General features: G+C 26.7%; 8 protein-coding genes across 8 annotated transcripts; 1 reads left to right on the forward strand and 7 right to left on the reverse strand.

The window, feature by feature from the left end:
- Nucleotides 1–475: 475 nt before the first annotated feature.
- Nucleotides 476–1,542, reverse strand: OCT59_024266 (uncharacterized protein; the record flags this gene model as incomplete). Its single annotated transcript, XM_066135308.1, has 9 exons — nt 476–489; nt 562–630; nt 692–751; nt 822–866; nt 960–1,013; nt 1,114–1,146; nt 1,222–1,263; nt 1,351–1,362; nt 1,446–1,542. The coding sequence occupies 9 exons, from the start codon at nt 1,540–1,542 to the stop codon at nt 476–478; spliced, it is 426 nt and encodes a 141-aa protein (XP_065991343.1).
- A 2,617-nt stretch (nt 1,543–4,159) lies between these two features.
- Nucleotides 4,160–5,068, forward strand: OCT59_024267 (uncharacterized protein; the record flags this gene model as incomplete). The annotated part of the gene is made up of 4 exons (XM_066135309.1): nt 4,160–4,162; nt 4,606–4,656; nt 4,741–4,822; nt 4,893–5,068. 4 exons carry the CDS (start codon nt 4,160–4,162, stop codon nt 5,066–5,068), a joined length of 312 nt encoding a protein of 103 aa, XP_065991344.1.
- A 5,966-nt stretch (nt 5,069–11,034) lies between these two features.
- OCT59_024268 (uncharacterized protein) lies at nt 11,035–11,247 on the reverse strand (the record flags this gene model as incomplete). Its single annotated transcript, XM_066135310.1, has 1 exon — nt 11,035–11,247. One exon carries the CDS (start codon nt 11,245–11,247, stop codon nt 11,035–11,037), a length of 213 nt encoding a protein of 70 aa, XP_065991345.1.
- A 724-nt stretch (nt 11,248–11,971) lies between these two features.
- Nucleotides 11,972–13,492, reverse strand: OCT59_024269 (uncharacterized protein; the record flags this gene model as incomplete). Its single annotated transcript, XM_066135311.1, has 6 exons — nt 11,972–12,004; nt 12,188–12,460; nt 12,533–12,811; nt 12,897–12,958; nt 13,019–13,180; nt 13,288–13,492. The coding sequence occupies 6 exons, from the start codon at nt 13,490–13,492 to the stop codon at nt 11,972–11,974; spliced, it is 1,014 nt and encodes a 337-aa protein (XP_065991346.1).
- Nucleotides 13,493–14,131: 639 nt separating this feature from the next.
- OCT59_024270 (uncharacterized protein) lies at nt 14,132–14,485 on the reverse strand (the record flags this gene model as incomplete). The annotated part of the gene is made up of 3 exons (XM_066135312.1): nt 14,132–14,167; nt 14,236–14,398; nt 14,463–14,485. 3 exons carry the CDS (start codon nt 14,483–14,485, stop codon nt 14,132–14,134), a joined length of 222 nt encoding a protein of 73 aa, XP_065991347.1.
- Nucleotides 14,486–16,494: 2,009 nt separating this feature from the next.
- Nucleotides 16,495–16,782, reverse strand: OCT59_024271 (uncharacterized protein; the record flags this gene model as incomplete). Its single annotated transcript, XM_066135313.1, has 1 exon — nt 16,495–16,782. The coding sequence occupies one exon, from the start codon at nt 16,780–16,782 to the stop codon at nt 16,495–16,497; it is 288 nt and encodes a 95-aa protein (XP_065991348.1).
- Nucleotides 16,783–17,002: 220 nt separating this feature from the next.
- On the reverse strand, nt 17,003–17,493 carry OCT59_024272 (uncharacterized protein; the record flags this gene model as incomplete). Its single annotated transcript, XM_066135314.1, has 2 exons — nt 17,003–17,202; nt 17,337–17,493. The coding sequence occupies 2 exons, from the start codon at nt 17,491–17,493 to the stop codon at nt 17,003–17,005; spliced, it is 357 nt and encodes a 118-aa protein (XP_065991349.1).
- A 2,305-nt stretch (nt 17,494–19,798) lies between these two features.
- On the reverse strand, nt 19,799–21,483 carry OCT59_024273 (uncharacterized protein; the record flags this gene model as incomplete). Its single annotated transcript, XM_066135315.1, has 6 exons — nt 19,799–19,812; nt 19,895–19,924; nt 20,004–20,270; nt 20,628–20,715; nt 20,785–20,871; nt 20,965–21,483. 6 exons carry the CDS (start codon nt 21,481–21,483, stop codon nt 19,799–19,801), a joined length of 1,005 nt encoding a protein of 334 aa, XP_065991350.1.
- Between the last annotated feature and the right edge of the window lie 1,985 nt (nt 21,484–23,468).

The raw sequence follows: 23,468 nt of genomic DNA on the forward strand, positions 1-23,468 counted from the left end.
AAAGAATGTTTCGTTACTTGTTATGTGAATTTTTCTGCATACCAAACTACTTTATAAGTTTCTTAATACTTTTAATGCAAAATCAATATTAGCAAGAGGTTATTGTAAACATAAACTATTTATTATAAAAAAAAATAAATTTGTTAATATAGAACGTGTGCACAATATCTTGTTATACTTTCATGAGGTTGATAAGATTCTTACAACTTGTTTTAATAAATTCATATATAACGAATAGAATAATCTGTCATGATTCTATAATGACATAAATTTACGTTAAGATACTTAATTTTCGCCTAAATTAGTAAATACATTTAATAATTTGAATAAATTTATTAAAATTATTTAAATTACAAACTAAGAATTTTGTAAAACATTTACTACTCTAATCTTAGTGTTTAAATAATATAAGATAAATAAATAAATAAATAAATGATAATAATTTAAAATATAAAAAAAAAACATTGTTAAATGATTATTCAAATCCATCTAAAGTTAAAAAAATAACAAATTATAAATTAATTATTTGCTTTAAAAAAAAAATCTTATTTAAGAACTTACCATCAGGAATTTCGAATTCATCTTGTTCTTTTGAATGAAGATTTGGATTATTATATACTTCGTCTTCATCTGTAAGAAATAAATAATTAAATTAAAAAATAACATAAAATTAAATTAAAAATTAGCATACCATCAATATCATCAATATTTTGTCTTTTCATTTTTTGTTGAATTATTTCTTTTTCATCATCTAAATATTTAAATTAAAGCTAAATTAAATAAAAATATTAACAAAATAATTTTTACTTTTTTTTGCTTACCATCAATATCAATTTCTTTCCTTTCCATTTGTTGTTGAATTATTTCTTTTTCGTCATATTATTTTTAAAATAAAGTCACGTTATTTAATAAATGAAACTGATACAATGAATATTTTTTATTTTTACTTATTTACTCACCATTTGAATTTATTTGTAACTTTATAAATTCTTCAGGTAATTTTTCGCTATCACCTAAAATTAAGAATATAGAAATAGATTTTAATATTTTAATTTATTATTTCAAACAAATCACCTTTAAAATATTTATTAATTATACTTGATAATTTCTTACTATTCTGTTTATTTGATTCATTAAAATCGTTAACTAAAATAAATATTAATTATTAAACATTATTATATAATATTTCAACGCTATAACATTAATAAATACAGTACTTACTATTGTTAGGAATGTTAAAATCATATAATTTACTATGAAACACTATTAGTAGTAAAATAAAGTATTTTAAAAACTAAATTACTATAGTAACCAAAAAATGGTAGAAATTATTATTTATACGGTTAATACCTTCTTGTTCTTCTATTGCAATATAAATTCAGATAATATTAATAATGTATTTTTAAAATAAATACATTCGTTAATAAAATATTATACAATTATACCTTCTGTTGCATTTTTTGGTTCAGGTAGATTTCCAAAGTTGTGAATTTTACTTGTAGATAATCTGCTGCTCGTATAATTTTCTTCTACTTTATTCATTTCTAAATTATTTATTTCTGATTTTAATAATTCATCTGACATATTTTGATAATCTAAATTAATTCTTTCCATTCTTTCCCAGAGTGCATAAGCGACAGGTCTTTTTAATGGATCAGCATCCCAACATTCTTTCATTAAATTTTTATATTCTATTGGAGTTCCTGGCACAATTTTTGGTCTTATACCGTTAATAATATTCACTACAATATCATTTTCATGTTCATAATTTATAAATGGTGTTTGTCCAGATGAAATTTCCCACATAAGAATTGCAATACTATAAATATCTGATGCAAAAGTATATTCTCTTCCAACAATAACTTCGGGTGCTATGTAAGGAAGATTTCCATATATACTTGTTGAAGATTTATCAGCAGGTCCACAAAATCCAAGATCACTAATATACCAACAATCATTAAATTGTGAATATAATATATTTCCAGAATGTAAATCTCTATGAATTGCTTTCTCATCATGAATATAATAAAGTGCAAGAATTATTTCAAAAGTAATATTAATTCTCTTTTTCCATGTAAGTTGATTATGATTTTGTTGTAAATATTTTCTTAAATCTATATCCATTTTATGCATTACAAGCATATAATTTCCATTTGATGGATTTTGCGTTAAACCATAACATCGAATAACATCCGCCCATTTATTACTTATAGTTAAATGTGATTTAGCCTAAATAACAACATGCTATTGTTAATATAAAACACTTAAATTTTACGAATAAATTTATAAATACAATAATACAAACCTCTTCAAACCAACTTTTATTTGCACTTTCAACATTTTCTAATTTTTTTAATATTACTTCGAAATCTCCAATTCTTTTTAATTTTTTTTTTTCAGAATACCATTCATCATATCTTCCATTTATCCAATCTGCTGTATAAATTTCTGAGAATCCACCTTTTGTTAAATATTTAATATTTTCTAAATTACTATATGGGATCCATTCAACTACCATATCTGGCGCCAATGTTTCCATTTGACATTCCTGTATTAAATTATCAATTTCATCATTCCCGGATGTCCAATTTGGAAAATTTTCTTGTAAATAATTTCGGACACAATATTCACAATATAATGTAGCTAAGCATTCTTGGTTACAATTTTCACAAATTCTTCTTGTACCATCATCTTCCATAACTTTATCTCGATCATAATTGTCAGTTAAAACTCTTATCGCTTCAGTTTTTTCATCATTTGTAAGAATTTTATCAGCAAGGATTGTTTGTTTATGAAATTCAAATTGTTTGTGTATATCATTGTAAATATTAGTATCTGTTAATGTTGTTACTCTACTAATTGTTGCAGCAATTAACCCATTTCGAAGAGTGGACATAATGCAATCAATAAGAAAAAAAGAAATAATTATTTTAAGTTCGTTACTCCGAGATAAATTAGTAAAATGCAAATTGTTGATCAAAACTTCATGTTGTGCACACATAAATTTTGTGATCTTGAGGGCGTAGTATTTTACGCCTTATAACCAAAAAAAGAAAAGTATTACTACCATTTATTATTGTACTTTCTATACTTAGTATAAAATTAAAAATTCTTTTTTTTATTTTTTTTTTCAACGAATACAATTTGTGCTTAACAAATTTGATTGTCATACTTAATGAATAGATATTTAGTATCCCTGATTATTGATTAATATTCAAATAATTTGATAAACAATACTTATTAATTTATTATTATTTTTCAATCTTATTTAAAAAATCAATATAAACATGATTGATGAAAAGTCAATTTAGTTATTTTCAATTGAATTTATTTGAAAATAAACAACATGGCGAATAATGAACATGAAAGATTATAAGAAACTATTCAATTTATTATTTCTACTAAGAAAGTCAAATCTAAGAGAAGAATTCCTGTAAAATTATATTTATTATTTTTTTTTTTAGGATGTAGTGATGGATCGCAAATATAGGCTTAAATAAAAATATATGGTTTAATAAAAAAAACAAGTTTTAAAGAGAATTATTACGTAACGATTTAGTGTAATAATAAATAAGGAATAGATCAGGCGCAAATATGTCACAGGGTTTTCATATTATGGCACGGGTTTTCATGTTACACAATTCAAATTATTTATATGGAGACTATTCTAAATGGCAGAAAAAATTTCTTTTAGTTTATATATAAATTAGAAAAATTTTCATTCGCCAATTAAATGAATATTAATTAAAAGGGATTACTGATTTTATGGCCAATAAATGTATATTAAATGATTTATGGCATGAATAATAATTTTTTTAATTTTTGAATAAGAATTTCATTAAAATACAAAGAATTGGTCATAATTCTGGCCAAAAAATTGCACAGTAAAAATTAAGGAATTATGAAAGAAATGGATTTTTAACCAATTTTCTGATTCTACCCTGAAAATGAAATTTTGATTAGGTATAGACCATTTTACATTCGAATATATAATTATTTTTTGCAAATTTGGCATTTTAAAAAATCTCAAAAAGTACCTGATTACTATCTTAATACTTTCTATTTAAATTAAAATCAATTTTTTAGGCATTTTCTCATTAATTAACTTCCATTTAAAATTGAAATTTTATTAAGCAAATTAATTTTTGTGCACTTTATAATGGTAAAAAAGTCAGTAATTTTTTCATTGGATTTTTCAGAATTAACCATCAAAATTTTTTTTAAATAGACGACCTTTATTTAAATTATCTAACCTCAATTTCAGTCAGGATTTTGGCTGTCAAGATTTTAGATTATCGGGATCTGTTACTACCAGGTTTTTGATTCAATCGGGATTTGGGTTTGTCAGAATTTTGGTAAACTGTCGATATTATGGTTGTCAAGATTTTTTGGGGATCCACACACTCAAGGTAAAAAGTAATCCGAGAAATGGATTTTCGAAATAAAAAATGGGAAACCACATTATTTCTCTTTATCCATAGATATTAAAATGTGAAATCACATTATTTCTCTTTCTCTGTACTGCGTAGATCTCAGAAAGACCAATTATTAATAATTTTTTTCTTGGCAATCTGGTGAACTTTGATTATATAAAGAAGTCTCTAGGTCCCAATTTCAAGAGCAAGTAAACTGCTACAAAGTGAAAAAAAAACGAAAGTGAGTTATATGAGTGCATTTTAAATATTTTTTTCTGCTACTTTATACCGAAAACATAATAAATTTTTATTCTTGTTAATATAGCACTTTTTCGCGATTACAATGCAATATTCTACTCTCACTCGTATTATTATCATCTATCTCATGATTGTTCACATGTCTCAAGGTAAAAAGCCTAAATATGCATAGCAAATATAATAATGATGCTAATTTTTTGTTTATTTAATAACACATAGCGTACACACTTTCGGTTTGCCTTGATTTTTTCGCGGTCTGTCATGTATACATAACAGATTGTCATGGAACAATTTTAAGAGATGCTGGAAGGAAAAGTTGTAGTCAAAATAAATTTCACTGGCCTGATGCTCCCGACACATATTGCTTACATATATATCCTGTAACAGAAAGATAATAGATGGTGTCAAGGATGGAAAGATGATTGCTTTGAAGTAACTGGTAACCTTGGCGAGTGGAACATATATAGATGTCCTTGCGATAATACTGAATTTTGTGGAAGAAGATGGATCCCCTTTATCTGGTCATATATGCACATAAATTTTAATATCTTGTCCCTGATTTATTATTCCTATGATTATATGTAATGTACATTACAAAAATTTATAGCTTTTCTTGAGAAAAGTAAGACAGTTAATACAATCATGCCTCCAAAAAGACGTAAATCGAACATTAATTTAAAGCAGCTAATTTCAAAAAAATAATTTGCATTTCTAGTGTAAAACAAAGATAGATCGTTTACTACGCCACATTACTGCGCAATTTTAATTTTGTGAAGATATAATTTGATTGACGAATGACGACAGTAATAAAGACTAACTTTAAATATTTCGTAATAACAATGTTGTACCAAATTATCATCATCATTAATGCCATCTTTATTATAGTATGAAAACATATTTTTAAATTTGAGGATGTTTGATAATTTTCTTTTTGAAAAGATTCACCATCTGTCTGACACATGATTACAAGAGAATTTTTTATTTCTTGTCAAATCATTTAATTATCGTTCTTCCAGCAGTAATTGCAGTATAATACAACAAATCGTCATAACAATTTATTAACAGTTAATTAATATGTAAATATGAAAGTAATGATTCTTACTGAAAAATACTCAAAAGATTTCGAATTTAAAATGGGAAAAAGTGAACAATTATTTATTTATACTATTTACTTTTTTATATTATTATTTTGTATTTTATAACAAGCCTAGTTGATAAGAGTCTATTTTATTATTAGTTGCCTTCAAAAAACTCTAAAAACTCTTTTAAACTTCTTTTTAATTTACTTCTTTCTTTAAATAAACCGTACTTCACATAAATTCTAATAGTTGAAGTTCTAAAATGAAAAATCAATAAAATTAATTAATAAATAACTACTAGCAGTAGCCCGTTGCTTCGCACCGGGTCCAATGAATTTGTTTAAATAGAACAATTTAGTATTATAATGTAAATTAAAGATGGACTTTATTCATTGTCTTATGTTTTTCGTATTTGTCGGCACCTTCTGTCCTTCTTGCATCATTCAATATCATCGGCTATTGTAGCCGTTATTTCTTCCTCTAAAACTGGCTTCTTCTATATCCATTGTAGTGCCATAAACCCAGAATTAACTTTAGTTTAAATAATAGAGTATTTCGGAATTATAAGGATTATCTATATTTTGTGTAACATTGATAGTCCGAAGTAATTTGGATCAGAAATGAAGATCATCCTATTAGTAATAATGATGTAATAAGTTACAATTAATTTACGTTGATCAAAGGATTAACATGTAAATTATTATAACTTTTTGACTTAGTATTAGTAGTTCCTTTTTCTTAGAAGTTTTTATTAGTTCCTTTTAACTCCTTTTATTAAAAACAAGTCTTTTTAATTATCATAATTATTCTATAATGTCCTGACGAAATTTTATGATTATATTATTTTACATTTATAAATAACTGTGTTATGATGACATATATAATAAAGAATAAACCTTTTATTAAATTATAAATTTTATGACTTTCATCAGCAAGTTTGAAAAGTGTTGATTCACACCAGTATACGCGTTGATCAACACCAGCTAGTTGTTCAACGCGTTTTACAATATTAATCAACACCCGTATACTAGAGTATATTAACGCATAATGCTAATATACGCGTTGTTCAACTCTAATGTGTAGTTCAACACATTATGCATTGTTGTTCAACGCGCTGTATATTAACACTTAATTAAATTAAATTATATTTATTTTTACTCACCTTAGGAATTGAACCAACACCTCAACTTATACTATTAATTATCTCACGATCTAACCACTGTACTATTTAATTTAAGTATATATTATATATATTAAAATTAATATTTAAAAAAAATTATTTCGGCATTGCGTAATGTACTCTATATCATGTGTATCACGTGATAATGGATTATTAATAATTACCGCTGCGGACTGCGGTATGGCGAAAAAAAATTAAGCTTTTTTTAGCAAAGCTTAATTTTTTTTCGCTTCTCTTTCACTTTCGTTCTATTTCTCCTTTCACTTTCGTCCCATTTTCCCCCTTTCACTTTCACTTTCACTTTCTTCCCATTTTCCCCTTTTACTTTCCCCTTTCACTTTCGTCCTGTTTCTCCTTCCACTTCGTCCCATTTTCCCTTCATTTTCTTCCCGTTTTCTCCTTTCTCTCTCATTTCATTTAGTTCCCTTCACTTTTCTTTCCATTCTTCCTTCGTTTTCCCCTTTCCCTTTTCGTTCCTCCTTTTCTCTTTCGTTCTGCCCTTCCAACTCCCGTAAAATGAGCTCCATTCAACGGAAATGTAGATAATTTGATAAATTCCGTAATATAAGGTTATTAATTCCAGAGATATAAGCCTTTTACGGAAAAACTTTTGGTAAGTTTCGCAACGAAACGTTGCGAAACTATTTTTCATTTTCTAACGAAACGTTGTTTAACGTTTTGAAATAATTTTTTTTAAATTTATTTAATCGGAACGTTATCTAACGTTCTGATTATTTATTTTCTTTTATTTTTTTAATCGGAACGTTGAAAAACGTTCCGAAATATAATTTTTTTTAATTTCTTTAATCGGAACGTTGGCTAACGTTCCGATTATTTTTTTATTTTATTTTTTTAACGAAACGTTGAAAAACGTTTCATTTATTCTTTTTTTTTAACTTCTTTAATCAGAACATTGGTTAACGTTCCGATTTACATTTTTTTCTTGTTTTAATGAAACGTTTTTAACATTTCGTTATTAACTTTTTTTTCATTCCTTTTAATCGGAACATTGAAAAATGTTCCGATTTACATTTTTTTTCTTTTTTTAACGAAACGTTTTTAACGTTTCGTTAATAACTTTTTTTTCTTTTTTTTAATCGGAACGTTGGCTAACATTCCAATTTTTTTATTTTTTATTCTTTTTTTAACGAAACGTTTTTAACGCTTCGTTAATAACTTTTTTTTCATTTTTCTTTAATCGGAACATTGGCTAACGTTCCGATTATTTTTTTTTATTCATTTTTTTAATCAGAACATTGAAAAATGTTCCAAATTATTATTTTTTTTATTTTTTCTTTAATCGGAATGTTGGCTAACGTTCTGATTCTAGTTATTTTCTTTTATTTCATTTTTTTAATCGGAACGTTGAAAAATGTTCTGAAATATTAATTTTTTTTTCATTCTTTAATCGGAACGTTGGCTAACGTTCCGATTAATTTTTTTATTTCATTTTTTTAACGAAACGTTGAAAAACGTTTCAAATATTCTTTTTTTTAAATTTTTTTAATCGGAACGTTGGCTAACGTTCCAATTTTTTTTATTTCATTTTTTAACAAAACGTTTATTAACATTTCGTAATATAATTTTTTTTTTAATTTTTTTCAATCGGAACGTTGGCTAACGTTCCGATTTTTTTTTATTACATTTTTTAACGAAACGCTTATTAACGTTTTGTAATTTTTTTTTTCATTTTTTTTTCCTTTCTTCTTTTAGGTCAGCGGGTGGGCTTTCAAGTTCTGAAGAACGGAAAACCAAGATTCGTAAGATAAGTACGAATCTTGGTTTAATTTTTTTTTCTTTTTTTTTTTAATATTATTAATGAACGGTTACTAATAACCGTTTTTTTCTTTTTTTAGGTTTCGGGTGGGCTTCCAAAGATCGGAAAACCCCAAAGATTCATAAGTAAGAATCTTCATATATATATTTTTTTTGTTTTTTTTATTAATGAACGGTTACTAATAACCGATCTTCTTTTTATTTTTTTAGGTTCGGTGGGCTTTCAAAGAACGAAAACCCAAAGATTCGTAAGTACGAATCTATATTTTTTTTTGTTTTTTTAATTTTATTAATGAACGGTTACTAATAACTATTCTTTTCATTTTTTTAGGTTCGGGTAGCTTATGGTCTTTGGAAAAAGTGGAACCAAGTTTCGTATTACGAATCTTGGTTTTATTTATTTTTTTTTTAATATTATTATAAATGGTTACTAATAACCGTTCTTTTTTTTTGTTTAGGTTCGGGTAGTTTTCCAAAAATCAGAGGAACCAAGATTCGTAAGTATTCCGAATCTTGGTTTTAATCTTTTTCTTTTTTTAAAAAAAATACTATGGACGGTTACTAATAACCGTTTTTTTCTTTGATTTTTATAGGTTCGGGTGATTTCCGACGAATGGATGAACCAAGATTCGTAAGGTATGAATACGAATCTTGGTTTTATTATTTATTTTTTATTATTATTTTGGAACGGTTTACTAACCGTTCTTGTATTTTTTTTTATAGGTTCGGGTGGGCTTCCGAAGAACGGAAAACCTAAAGATTTGTAAGAAATCTTTACTTTTTTTTTATTTTTTTAATTTTTTTATTATTACAAACGGTTTACTAACCGTTCTTGTATTTTTTTTTTAGAAGTTCAGGTGGGTTTCGGACAAACGAAGGAACCAAGATTCGTAAGTACGAGTACGAATCTTGGTTTTTGTTTTTTTATTATTATTTTGGAATGGTTTACTAACCGTTCTTTCTTTTTTTATAGGTTCGGGTGGGCTTCCGAGTTCCGAATAATGGAAAAAAAAACCAAAGATTCGTATTATGATACGAATCTTGGGTTTTTTTAATTTGTTTTTTTTATCTATTTTTTATAGGTATCCGGTTCCTTCAGCGTTGGACTTTTAATTAGATTTCTCAACGTTAGACATGGCGTTGCTGTAGATTAGCATTTTGGAATGAATTGGTAAGTTTTGAATAAAACTTACATTTTTTTATTTTATTTTTTTTATTTTTTTTTTAAATTTCTCTTTTCTTTTTGTAGTCCTCAGTCAGATTTTTAGAATAAGATTGTGTAAGTTTCGTTAACGAAACTTAATTTTTGTGTTTTTTTTATTTGAAACCTTATCTTGTTATGGTTGTGTTACCAGGGGCGCTTTGTCAATGGAAATTTAGTACGTTGATCGCTTAAAAATCCGCGGCAATCCAATTATAACAAGAGGAATTGATTTTTCATTAGATAATTTGATAATTTAATGTAATTTGTATTGTAACTGTATTTATAAATAAATTTACAATTAATGAAATGTTAATAATATACAATAATATATATATTAATAAATTAATACTATTAAATTAACTACATTGCTATACGCGTTTTTAATATCAATATACGCGTTTTTATACATTATATACACGTTATTAAACTAGTGTTATTTTACTGTATGTTGTTTTACACATAAAACACTGTTGCACTACGCGGTTTTCAACATTTTTAAGTGGTGTTGATTGACAAAGGGTTTGTATCTTTACACTTTTTGGTGTTGAGCAACACATGGCATTTTTCAACACTTTATACGCCTGTTTAAAACTTGCTGATGTTATGAAAGAGACGAAATTCTTGTGGTGACAGAGTGGCAGAAGCTGTCATTGCACCATTATATTCTTGTCATCATCCATTGATTGGTATATGATTTGCTCCTGTTGCATGTTCATTTGTTGATTGTTGTCCATGATGACTGTTGTTCTCACATTCGTTTCCATTGTTATTATTCCTTGGTTTATATTTATCATTGTTGTAGTTTCCTCTATTTCCATTGAATCTTCTGTTTGTTTTATATTTTCCTTCGTTGCCACTGTATGACTGTATCTATTTCTTCCATTATAATATCTTTCTCTATATCTAGTCTTTTCATTATAAGTTTGATATTATCATCTTCTGTTATCAAATCTTCCTACTTTATTGTCGTAACCTCTTTGTCCTTTACTGTAAGAATTTGATCTTTGTCCATAACCACGAAAAAACTGCTGTTTATTATAATAATAATTTTCTTGCGTTAGCCATGTATATTTCTCTGAGTCACTTTTTGTATATCATAATAATGACTCTTAAAGTAAATTATTAAATCAAATCTGTTACTCCGTCCATATCTAGCAATAAACCATGCATTTCTTGGATATTTATGTTTTCGTTGAATCCCATAATTGTTGCTCTAAATTGTGAACTCATTTCTTTTTGTCTTTGAGTTAATCTAGCTGGTGTAAAATTAACTCCTATGTTTAAATTCTTTATTTGTAATGACCATGTTTCGAAAAATATTCTGTCTGTGCACATGACTCGTAATTCAACTTGTGTTCTTCAGAATTAATATTTTCAAATTATGCCCACGTGAGCGATTGATTCAGTTAAATTATTTTTGTCAATATTATTAGTCTTATAAATTTTCCTAGTTTCTCCTGAATTTCTTTGTGTTCGAGATATTTATTCCTCAATTATTTGCGCAGGTAAACATTTGTCCGATTTAAAAAAAAAATAAACATTTGTCTGATTCTCACACCCATATTAGTAATTAGTAATTGATAAACATTCTTTTCTATCATCATCGTTATATTGTGTCTCATATTTTTGGAATTACAGTTTTTAGTAGTTATTAGTTCTGTGTATCAAATTATCTAAATTTAGTGGTTTATTTCTTGTATTCAAAACTATTTGAGCTTTCTGATGTATATGTCGATCATTCATCATTAATTGTTCTTTCCCTTTATTGTTATTATTCTTATGGTCAGAAGTCATTTCCATCTCATTATCATAATCCACATGTCTTCCATCTAGACTTTCCCAATCAAGAACTTGTCTTCTTTGTAGAGAATATTTGAAAGGTTAAATGCGCCGTTTTTATTACTATCATATATTTGGCTAGCTTTAGATGCTTGTATTTGGTTATTGTAGTTCCCTTGTTCTGTTGCCAGTATGTTTCTTTGGATCTACATTTTTATAATAATTGTCAAGGTCACTTTCTAGCGCCACTACTCTATTTTGTAAAAATGTGTTCTCAGCATTATTGATATCTAGAAGGATCATTGCTATTAAACTGAATATATGATAGTTTTAAAACATTCACATCTCCAGTATCAGAAACAAAATATATCAAGCTTAGATAGTCATATTATTCATCTAAAAGTGTAGTTGTCTGCTATCTTACGTGAAATAAACTTCCATTCTCTAGCTTGCCAGGAATTTATTTATATGGTAGATGTGGTAGATGAAAATTTACCTTTTTATTAGGCTCTTCAGGTGGAATATCATTAATTTTTGCCAAAAGTATTCCACGAATGGTCGCAAATAGTTTGGTTACTTCACTTTTAAGGTGTTCATCATTAACCTTAACTTTGTGAAGTCCGAGTATCAAAGGCTCTTTGGTTACTGCCACAAATTTATTTTTGAAAGTGACCATTGTGAAGTACCACTTATCTCCTGTCATTACCATACCATATACATATTCAAAATCATTTTGATCTCTTTTTCTCTTGAGATCTTTAAGGTTGTGCTATGTGTGGAATTTTATAATTTTTAAATTCACAATTCATACTTAATACAAATAAAGGAATATAATACTTACTTGACAGGCAGTTTGCACTTGAATAAAATTTTCACAAAATCCATACTCTAAATCCACAACCTTAACTTCTGTCACACAGAATATTTTTTTAATGTATGTAATGGCAAAATCTGTATGACCTTTCCCGTAAGTACCAGATATATTAAATTCCCGATGCATCTTAATATTATAATTTTTGTCAAATGTTGAAACCACTCCACGTAAAATAGTTGCAACAAAATCTGTGCGTTCTGCCTCATTCTCACATTTGTCTAAGCTTCCAGATGTTTTTAAGATTAGCTTAAGAAAATCAGTATGAGTTAGTGAAATTAAACATTAACCATACAAACACAACTGCATGATATAAAAAGATTTTGAAGCAAACCTTTATGTAAGCTACAGCCAAATTGATATTGTCATCGTATAATGACATATCCGCACTAGGTGCTTAAGAAGAAAATAAAAGTCAGAATTACAATTAAAGCTACTAATTATCAGATTACTTACGAAGTTCTAACTGCAGCAATTCGTTCATTCTCTCTATTGATACCCCAAAGATAGACTCCAATTGTAAGAACTTCTTATAGGCAGAGTTCATTCTCTCTATTGATACCCCAAAGATAGACTCCAATTGTGAGAACTTCTTATAGGCAGAGAAATCTTGTTGTGCTATATAAAGTAATTAAAAATATCAGAAATGATTGAGTTAATGCATGGAAATGTAGTTTTACAGGTGGAAAAATGATGTATTAATTAGAATAAAGTTAAATACTTACAACATTCCACTTTGAAAGAAATTTGTTTTAATTTCTCATTATGATCAGGATGGGCTTCCAGGAACGCTATAAGCCCATCCTGATCATTAATTTTTGCAATTAAATTAAGTGGAATTATCAAAATTGTTGATGCATCAATGTCTTGCAACAACTTACCATATTCATTTTTTATTTTTATGGTAAGTTGTTGCCAGACATTTTTCATATTGGAAACAAAAAGAAAATTTTTTTTATGTTTCCCACAAATCGGTTCGGATCATAGTTTTCTTAATGTATTTACACCTGGTGTGGCACAGAATGCTGGTCGGTGAGTACGAATTCACATGATTACGTGAATTTCTTTGTGTATGTGAAATTTTTGTTGGATTGTTGGGTACACTTCGCACATATTAAGAAATTTTCTATATAATTACCTTTTCCAAAAACTTACAATCTGGGCTCTGTTCCGTTCATTAGTAAATTTCTAAAGGTCAAAAAGTCATTAGAAAACTTCTATGACTCAGTTACTGACTATACCAAAAACAATTTTTCCACCCAGGATAATACAATTCCTATGCTCCGCATTACGTTAGGAGTGGATCTCCATAATTGCATGCTGGCAGGGCCACCCAAATATGCGTGATAGCACGAACCATCATCACATACCCGAAGATAGTACTATAGTTTCATACCTTCCGCATTATCAGGCGATCCACTCCATGAAAATGCTGGCATGACCCCCCAAATATGCTAGGTTATGTAAATATTATATATATGTATTGTATATATATATATATTCGTACTTTCTTTTGATTTTTTGCAAAGTAAGATACATAACTGACCCTCCTCTGGAATCAGTAGATCTTTAATCAAAGAATGTACGCGAACCATCATTACATACCTGAGAATAGTACAAATACTATACTGGATTAGAATAACTGTTTGGTACTTGGGGAGATGGATACTTACTTTTATTGCATTACTTGCTTGTATTTTCTTTTCTGGTACATTTTCTAATAATTTGAGAAATCGCAAGTAGTTACGATGTTCAATAGTTTGTGTTTCTAACACACCTTTCTCCTTGCAATTACACAAATATCCGAACAATGTCCAGTTTTCGGTATCAAAGTAGCTACACATAAAAGAGCTTTATAAGTATTTTAACTATTAAAACTTCTATATTGACCATTACGTACTCTGGGAAATTTTCTTTGTCCATGATGAGAATAAAAATCGCGTTTACTGAAAAATTATTGAAAAAAGTTGTGATATTTTTATACTTTTTTATATCAACAAATTCATCAGTAAATAAATAGTATCGTTTATCAAACTCAGATCACATCAAGCTCAATCAACGTGACACCGCGCAGTTTAATTGAATTATTGTATTTTTATATATACTGTATTTTATAATAGGCAGTTAATAGGCTTATGACGATAATAGAAATCATTTAAACATATTACCAAGCTCGTTAATAGTGCTAGTAACAATCTTATGAATAAATGTTTTAGGATTACAATATCATAATTTCTGGCCCATTGTAATAAGTTTAATTTATACAAGATGATGGGTGCAATATATAAATCTCGTCATTGCAGATGAAAAGCTAGCAGGAACTATTTGGGGAAAATGAAAAGTATGCTTTAATGGACGGAAGAAAAAAGTTTGGTACGAGATGGTGAATTATTCTTTGACGCAATGGACCAATTAGAAGTTGCAACATCAATCTACGTCGATTGTTAACCATAATCACAAGTAAAGAAGTTGTGGAAGAATTTACGAACTAGAATAAAGATTTTAGTGAAAGATTACCGTTAAAACCGTTAGTTACAACGAAACCAAAAGAAGATAATCTAAGTTCGGATGATTACGACGAGACGAGGGATAGTAATAAGAAAAGCGTAAAAGAAAAAAGTGATAACGAGGGGTGATATTCAGATTAATATAAATGATATACATGGAATATTGAAATTATTAGTTGATAGAGTTAATATATATTCATACAAATTGTAGTAAAAATTTATAAACTTTATTAACTTTCACAAATAATTTTAATTTTTAATATAGTTATTTTTAATTTTTCTTATTTTAGGTTACAATTAGTAAGTAGAGTATTTAGCATACCATTCGGTAGACTGTTTAGTTATAAGGTTATTCAGTTTTTTTTTTAATTGTTTACCTCTATGTATTTTTTAAATAATGTAATGTATAATATTATAATTTATAAATCAAGTAAACTTTAAAGGTATACGATTATGATTTAATAAAAGTTATTATGTGGTAAACAAACAATAATTATCAAATTGGTATTTTTTCAAAACCTCGTAAATTGATACAAGTTTCCTTTATGCTTCCAAAAAATATTTTGTGCTACGTTTCTTAATTTTGTTACACCATTAATCTTTAATTGACCGATTTATTTCGTTTGTTTACTGTTTGGATGGTGTTACACACCGTTTTTTTTTGTTTACTGTAGGACTTATTTCGGTAGCTTGTGGTGGTAAACGTCTTTATGACAGGCACAAGTTTTATTAAATTTAATAAAAATTACTATAATTCCCGAGTTTCATACTAAAATAAAAGTTAATAATAAACTGAAAATTTGAAGAAGGAAAATAAAATGATAAAACTAATTTTAAGAAAATTTGAATATCTAATTTAAACGTTAAAGAACCAATTAAATTAATAAATCCCTATTTAAGATATCATATAAATTAATCATTCGAAACTACACCAATTAAAATAATAATTGCTTTTTCAAGATGTCATAAATTATTATTGGTTCGTTTCCTACTGCCTTCGTCACAATTATGTAAATCATTTCCAGGGTATTTTTTTTTTAATTGATAATCGTATTTTATTCATAGTAAATGTGAAAGAACATATTACATATATATCAAAAATACATTGAAATTTAGCTAACATTAATGAAAACTAAATCTCTCCATATCAAAATTGCCGTATAATAAAACAGAGTAGAAGCTACACTAAAATTTGAATACTAGACTATATACGTTATCCTAAAATTTTATCTAAAATATTAAATTTTTAACTATTATCTGATGTTAAATTATCTATCTAATTTCCTACCTCCTTTTGTTCAGGTTGTCACGATGCCTAAAAATTGACGATGACTCACTTTGTTGCCAATCCATCGAACAACCATTATCTCTTGAGGTGGCATTCTTACCTAAATTTCTACGCTGATTTCTTTGTAATTTTCCATCTTAGTTTATAAAATCGTCTTGTTCTTTAACTTGCAATCCAATTCCATAGTCTTCACATCTCCACGAACCTCCTGTCGCGTTCCTTAAGGCGTTCTCGCCTTTGAAATACAAAATGATGTGGCGAGCCTTACAAACTCTAACTATTTTCCCAAAAAATGCCGTATATTTATTCACATATTCTTTGATAATTAAACTATCCACTTTCGAATTATCATCCGCTATTCTTTTACTTGCTTGCCAGCAAAATTTATTTCTCATTTGATGATACGTCAATCTTGAATCAAACATCCTAAAGAAAAATTTCCGATTATTCTTTGTGATCGACACGTTAACGCCACCATCTTTGTATATTTGTTCGTAAGCATTACTAAAATGAATGTGGCATCTAACCGTCTTATATTTATAGCATCGTTTGATTCGCATACTTTTAATTAGTCCTACATTATTTATCAAACGTTCGTAAATTTCCATATCGCTCCAATACTAAGGAATATCGTAAAACGTGATATCACGTGACATCTCGGCAAAATTGTACACGCTTCCTATTACGATTCGATCTTTTTTTTTGTTGTAGTCTCGTTATGACTTCCATAACAGTATTTGCCACTGATTTCCCATTACTTCCTTGAGCTTTGAATTTTCCCCGTATCCTGTTATTTTCTTCCGTTTTTTCCAATATAATTCGTTCCTTTGCCGTTACATCAGCTTCTAGATTTTTTGATGTCGTCATTTCCCTTAGCTATGATTTGTTCTTTCACTTGCACTTCGGCTTCTAAATCTCTAACTCTGGCGTTTAAACTAACTATCCGATTTTCATAATCAATGATCATTTCTTCAAATACCTTGTGTTCTTTGGTCCAACTTTAGATCTCTTGCTGTTACGTCAGCTTCCAATTCACTAATTTTATCTTGTAGATCTTTGCTTCCATGCGCAGTAAAATTCTCACGAAATATATTTTCTATTATTTTCTTGAGGACCTCTCCGCTCCATTTTGCCATGAATAACACTATAAAATAATACACCGAAGAAACTTTCGTCTCTCGTTTGTTAAGCCGTATAGGTGTTTTACCCGGTTTACTAAAAGCGTTCAGTCCCAAAGTCTTCTTTTCGTACTCTATATATTCGTCTACTTTTTTAAGCTCTAATATATCACTATATATTTTGTCGTATATATCTTAAAACTGTTCATAAAACTCTTTCAAATAAAGTTTGGTATCAACTTCTATGAGCTCCTCACAAGTTTCTTCGTTTGTTTGCGTCATATTTTTATGTTTTGTTAAGCGTTTTATATATAAAAATATGTTTTATTTTTCTCGTAAATTTTTGGTATTGAGGATCGTCAGCCATTTCCAGGGTATTCACTTCATCAAGTACCGATCCCCAAATATATGTAACAAATAAAAGTTTAAAGTTATTACCCACCGTTTCCACGATAAAATATCTAAAAATGAAACACTAAAATTCCCAAATAAAAACAAAATGGTAGTTTAACGTCATTCCGGACCTTAAATGATCCCTATCTATTACCACACTTGACCATCCTAATTCCCATATTAATGATAGTTTAAGGCAGCAAATTAAAAACACTTTACACTTAAACTAATACAATACTGCGCCCAAAATTAATATATTCACTAGACACATTACTTAAAATAGATAATTATAATCATGCTTTTTCGATTTCGGAAATTATAACTAGTTTATGATGGCGAACTTCAACATTGGTGATCAGGAGGTGGAAATGAGTTTTTTTTAAAGACTTTCATCAATAGATAGATTGTATTATATAAATAAAAATATAAAAGTTATAATTTCTTATACATTTTTATTCATATTAATAATATATTTGTAAAAATTTAAAAATTTACAAGTTTTGATATAAAACAAAGTTTATTAATGTGAAGCGCTTATAACAATTTTGATTTATTATCACAAACAAATTTAAAAAAGTATCAAATAAAAAAATTTAGCATATCAGATATCGTCAAAAATATTAAAAATAAAAAGATATTATCAATAATAAAATATTATATATCGATATTAATAAAAAAATATGACAATTAAATTTTTCAAGTGGTGTTAAATTGCATGATTTCCATTAACCTTAATTATTATTTTCATTAATAAAAAGTATAAATAACTAATAAAAATTATTATGTATTAAATAAATAATATATTAATTTTCTAACAAGCTAAATAGAAAAAAAAATAAGCAAGAGTAACTAGCAAATTATCCGATTTTTGATATGATAAAAAAAGTTGCATAATAAATCTTACGATTATAATTTTCTTTATAATTTAAATTTATACATTAATTTATTTTCTAAAACGTGATAATACTGTCTTACTAGTTATTAGTATAAAGAAATGTTTATGTAAGTACAGAGCTGTGAGCTTAATAAATAATTATTCGTTTTCTTCAGTCAGGGATTTGCATATGATACAGAAAAGAAATTATTTTTAAAGATTTTAAAGCAACCTTATAATAATTCACATTATTATTATTATTCTTATTCCATTGAACAGTTTCATAATTCTTTTTTTCTTTCCAGATTGCTTTATATATTATTTCCAAAACCTCCTTTTGCAACATATTCAATATTTCATATTCAATCCATTCTAATTTTTCCAAACTATTTCTTGCATTAATCTGAGAATCTCGAATTAATTTATCAACATTAAAATTTCCACTTGTCCAATTTTTGAAATTTTCTTGAAAATGTTTAGCATTACATGATATAAAAATAGAAAATTTAACGTATCAATATGTTAAAAATTTTTTTTAATAAAAATTATTTAAGCGAAAATGTGAAGTGGTTTAATAGTTTAGTCGACCAATGTTTTTTTTCAATAAATTTGTGTCATTCAATGTACTTCAAAATTGGTAATGATATGCGGTAATGCGCCACACACCAGGTATATTGGTCACAGAAATAATCACATGATATTAAGTTGTTTTACATTTTTACATCTTTTTGTATTAGATAATATGATATTATTGTCTTTATAAATGTACAAGTTGTACTACGATAAAGCGATCAATATAAAAAAGATAAAAAATCATTTTTTAAGTTTGAATAAAAATAAAAAAAAAACTATTTCAACAAATAGTAATAGTCACTATTTATTTTTCACTAAAATAATGAATCTATAGATTGTTTTATTTACCAATGCTTATAATTTATCATATAATATTGATTAAAAACATTAGTCCCGATGCGAAACAACGGCATGATACTAGTATTCCAATAAAATACATATACTGTAGTAGTAATAAAGAAATTTATATTCCTTTTCTTTTCTTTAGCTATTTTTATCTATAAAATGAATCATTAAACAAATTGTTAATATTATTAGTAAAATTATACATGTAGGAAGCAAATTAATATAAATGAGTACCTAGGTTGAGTTTAGTGAAATCTATTGCTTCTATGGATAAAGATAATTTTACATCAATAATTTCAAGAATTTTAAGAATTTTATAAAAATAAACTAAGACATTAATTACCTGAATATTTAAATGAATTATCATCATCTTTGTCATCAACAGCATTTTTTGGTTCTGGTAGATCTTTAAAGATTAAAAGTCTACTTGTGTAAACTGCTTGAGGGTTCGTAGTATATGAAAGAGTAGTACCATTATATGGTAATGAAGAAGAAGTAAACTTTTCATTAATTTTATCTGCTTCTTCAATTTGTTTATTGATTTCCTGATCACTCTTATAATTTTTACTTGAATAATATAATTCAAATAATGAATTATGTAATTCTTTTGCTTTAGGTCGTTTTAAAGGATCAGCATCCCAACATTGTTTAATTATGTCCAAAATTAGTTGAGGAATTTTGTAATCAGATTTTGGTCTAAGCCCTTTACAAATGCTAATTGCTAAGATTTTATCATGAGCAATATCATGATAAGGAGGAAGCCCTGTACAGACTTCATATGCAATAATTCCAAATCCATAAATATCGCTTTCTTGAGTATATTCTTTTACTCTTAAAACTTCAGGCGCTACATAAGGTAATACTCCATATACTTTTTTATACTCATCTTGAGAAGATTTTACATTTGCTGGCCGACATAATCCTAAACCAGTAATACGAATATAACCATCATGATTTAATATATTACCACAATGAATATTATGATGAATTAATCCTTGACTGTGAATATCCTCAAGTCCATTTGCAATCCTTTGTAAAGAGTTCAACTTTTCTCCCTATTTCATTGAATTAAAACTATTATTTAAACGTTGTCTTAAACTGCCATCTTTTGAATATGGCATTACCATCATAAAATTATTAGATTCTGGATCTTTAGTAATACCATAACAAAAAGTTACCTTATCCGAAGAAATCGTAGTATGTAATTCAATCTAAAATGATTCGTATATAATAACAAATAATAATCAGTTTAGTACTTACAAAAGGAAAATATCTAAAAAATTATACATAAATAAGTAACTTACTTCTCTTAAAAAATCAACTGTGACATCTTGCGAATTATGTAAACATTTTAAGACAACTGGAAAATTTTCGTAATCCTCAGCCCAATATTTACTTCTTCTCCATTTATTATTTTCAAAATCCCATTCTTCTATATAACCATCTTTCCAAATTGCTTTATAAATAGTTCCAAATCCTCCCTTGGCCAAATACTCAACATTTTCAAATCTATCATATTCAATCCACTCCAAAATTTTCTCATATCTATTAGCTTTAAGTTGTGCTTTTTGAATAAGCTTATCAATTTCATTATTTCCACTAGTCCAATTTTTGAAATTTTGTTGAAATTTACATTGACACCAAGCAAAAGTAATTTTAGGCTGCTTACAATCTTTGCATAAACCATTCCTTTTATAACGTTTTTTTAATTCTTCATTTAATATTAGCTTATCAATTAACAAACTTTGTTTATTTGTTAAACGCCGATGCTTAAAATCTTTTATTTGCTTAATTACATCGCCACTGAGCATAAATTCTTTCATATTTTTGGATAATAAAAGTGATATTAACTTTATGTTTAAACAGAGTAAAAGGACTTTTTATTTTTTAAAAAAAAACCCACGGCATTATAAAACGTATTACAGTCGCACAGCAGCGATCGACAAACCTTGAAAATCAGCTGACGAAAATAATTCCGTTAAGAAATTTCTTTTTATATTCTACGTAATACAAATTTCGCAAAAAATAATCGCCAAAATCACTATTTGTTATTTATTATTTGTGATCATTATGAGGTTACTGTACAGTACATAGATATCAATTAATTGGATAATATATTTTGTATAAAAATTTTAATTTAACAATTCTAATGTGATTTTTAAATTATTTTAATTTTTGATGCATGCTATTATTGATAATGATAATCCTTTTATATGTTTAAGTTTCAATAAATATAAACCAAAAAAAAAAATTATTTAGTCATAATTAGAAAAAAATGAATTCAATTATATATAATATATATGATCATTCATGTTCATGAAAGAAAAATTCAACCGCTGGTAAATAAAAATAATTATTGCTACAGTATTATAAAAAAATAAATATATAAATAAATTAAAATTTCCATTTATCTTAACACCATTCTCTTTATTAACGTGAACTTTTTTTGTTAATTTATATTTCTTTAGTGCTTCCAAAGCGAAATAGTATTTAATAACTACATTTGCATAATCGTGTAAATGGTGCCAGGGGATAATAGAACGACGACCATCATTTAAAATGCTATATATACAATTTATTGAATTTAATTTATATTTATATGAATTAAACATAAATAAAACATAGTAATAAATAATTCTTTACATAATATTATTAACAAGTATTAATATAAATCAGGTCATTTATAATTTTTTTCCTTTTAAAACCTCGGGTGCTACATGCAGTAATACTCTTATTCGCTGGTTTGCATAATCCCAAATTAGCAATATTGGCGTAACTGAGTAAACCTTTAATATGTTACCACTATGAAAATCTCAATTAGTTAATCCCACTTTATGAATATTATAAAGGCCATATGCAATATCACTCAAAATATCGAGCTTATTCTTCAAGCTTAAATAAATTGAAATAATTATCTAATTTCGTCTTAAATTACCATAATCTGCATACTCCATTACTATCAGGAAATTATTTGATTTAGAATCTTTAGTAATACCATAAATTTTAATAATACGAGCTGAATTATTTACTTTCAAGTGTGAATTAATATATAATATTACTACCTCATTTAAAAATTCTAGCGTTATATCTTTTGAATTATATAAACATTTTAAATCAACAATTATTTTTCCATATCTATTCCATTGATTTGTTTCATAATCTCATTATCTTCTTATTTAACCAATTATAATTAGTATTGGATTGTTTACATTCTTTACATAAACCATTCTCTTTAATATAATGTTCTTTTAATTTTAAATATTTGGATTTAACTGAAGAATAAAAATTGATAATTGATAAATTAATAATAAATGAAGAATCTTTTATTTGTTCAAATGTATCGATACTAATATATTTTTTTGTTCCATAATACTATAAAATTAAAATATTTAATAGGAAAAATACCACAATAATAAATTGTTTTGATATATTTAGTCCGTAGTTTGTAATCACTAAATGTCAAAAGTAATCACTGCATAATTTTATGAAGGATCAATATAAAGTTTATAAATGTTTCTTAACAGACTTATTTATATGTAAGTTGCTTATAATGTAGGCGTTATAAGACAGTTTTTTTTAAAGTAATTAATTGAGTGGCAAAAGAAAAGAAATCATAACATCTAATAAGTTCTATCGAATAAAAACAGAAATGATGGAAATGTTAAAATATACAACTACTTTCAATTTTCGTTTTGATTAATGAATGAATAAAGGAAATTTGTAATACAAATTTCACCATAAATTTCTCACGGACGTTGCAGTCACTGTTAGTGAATGATTTCTAATCACGTGTATATCCAATCAATTA

Source organism: Rhizophagus irregularis, chromosome 4 (genome assembly GCF_026210795.1).
Source record: "Rhizophagus irregularis chromosome 4, complete sequence".
NCBI lineage: Eukaryota > Fungi > Glomeromycota > Glomeromycetes > Glomerales > Glomeraceae > Rhizophagus > Rhizophagus irregularis.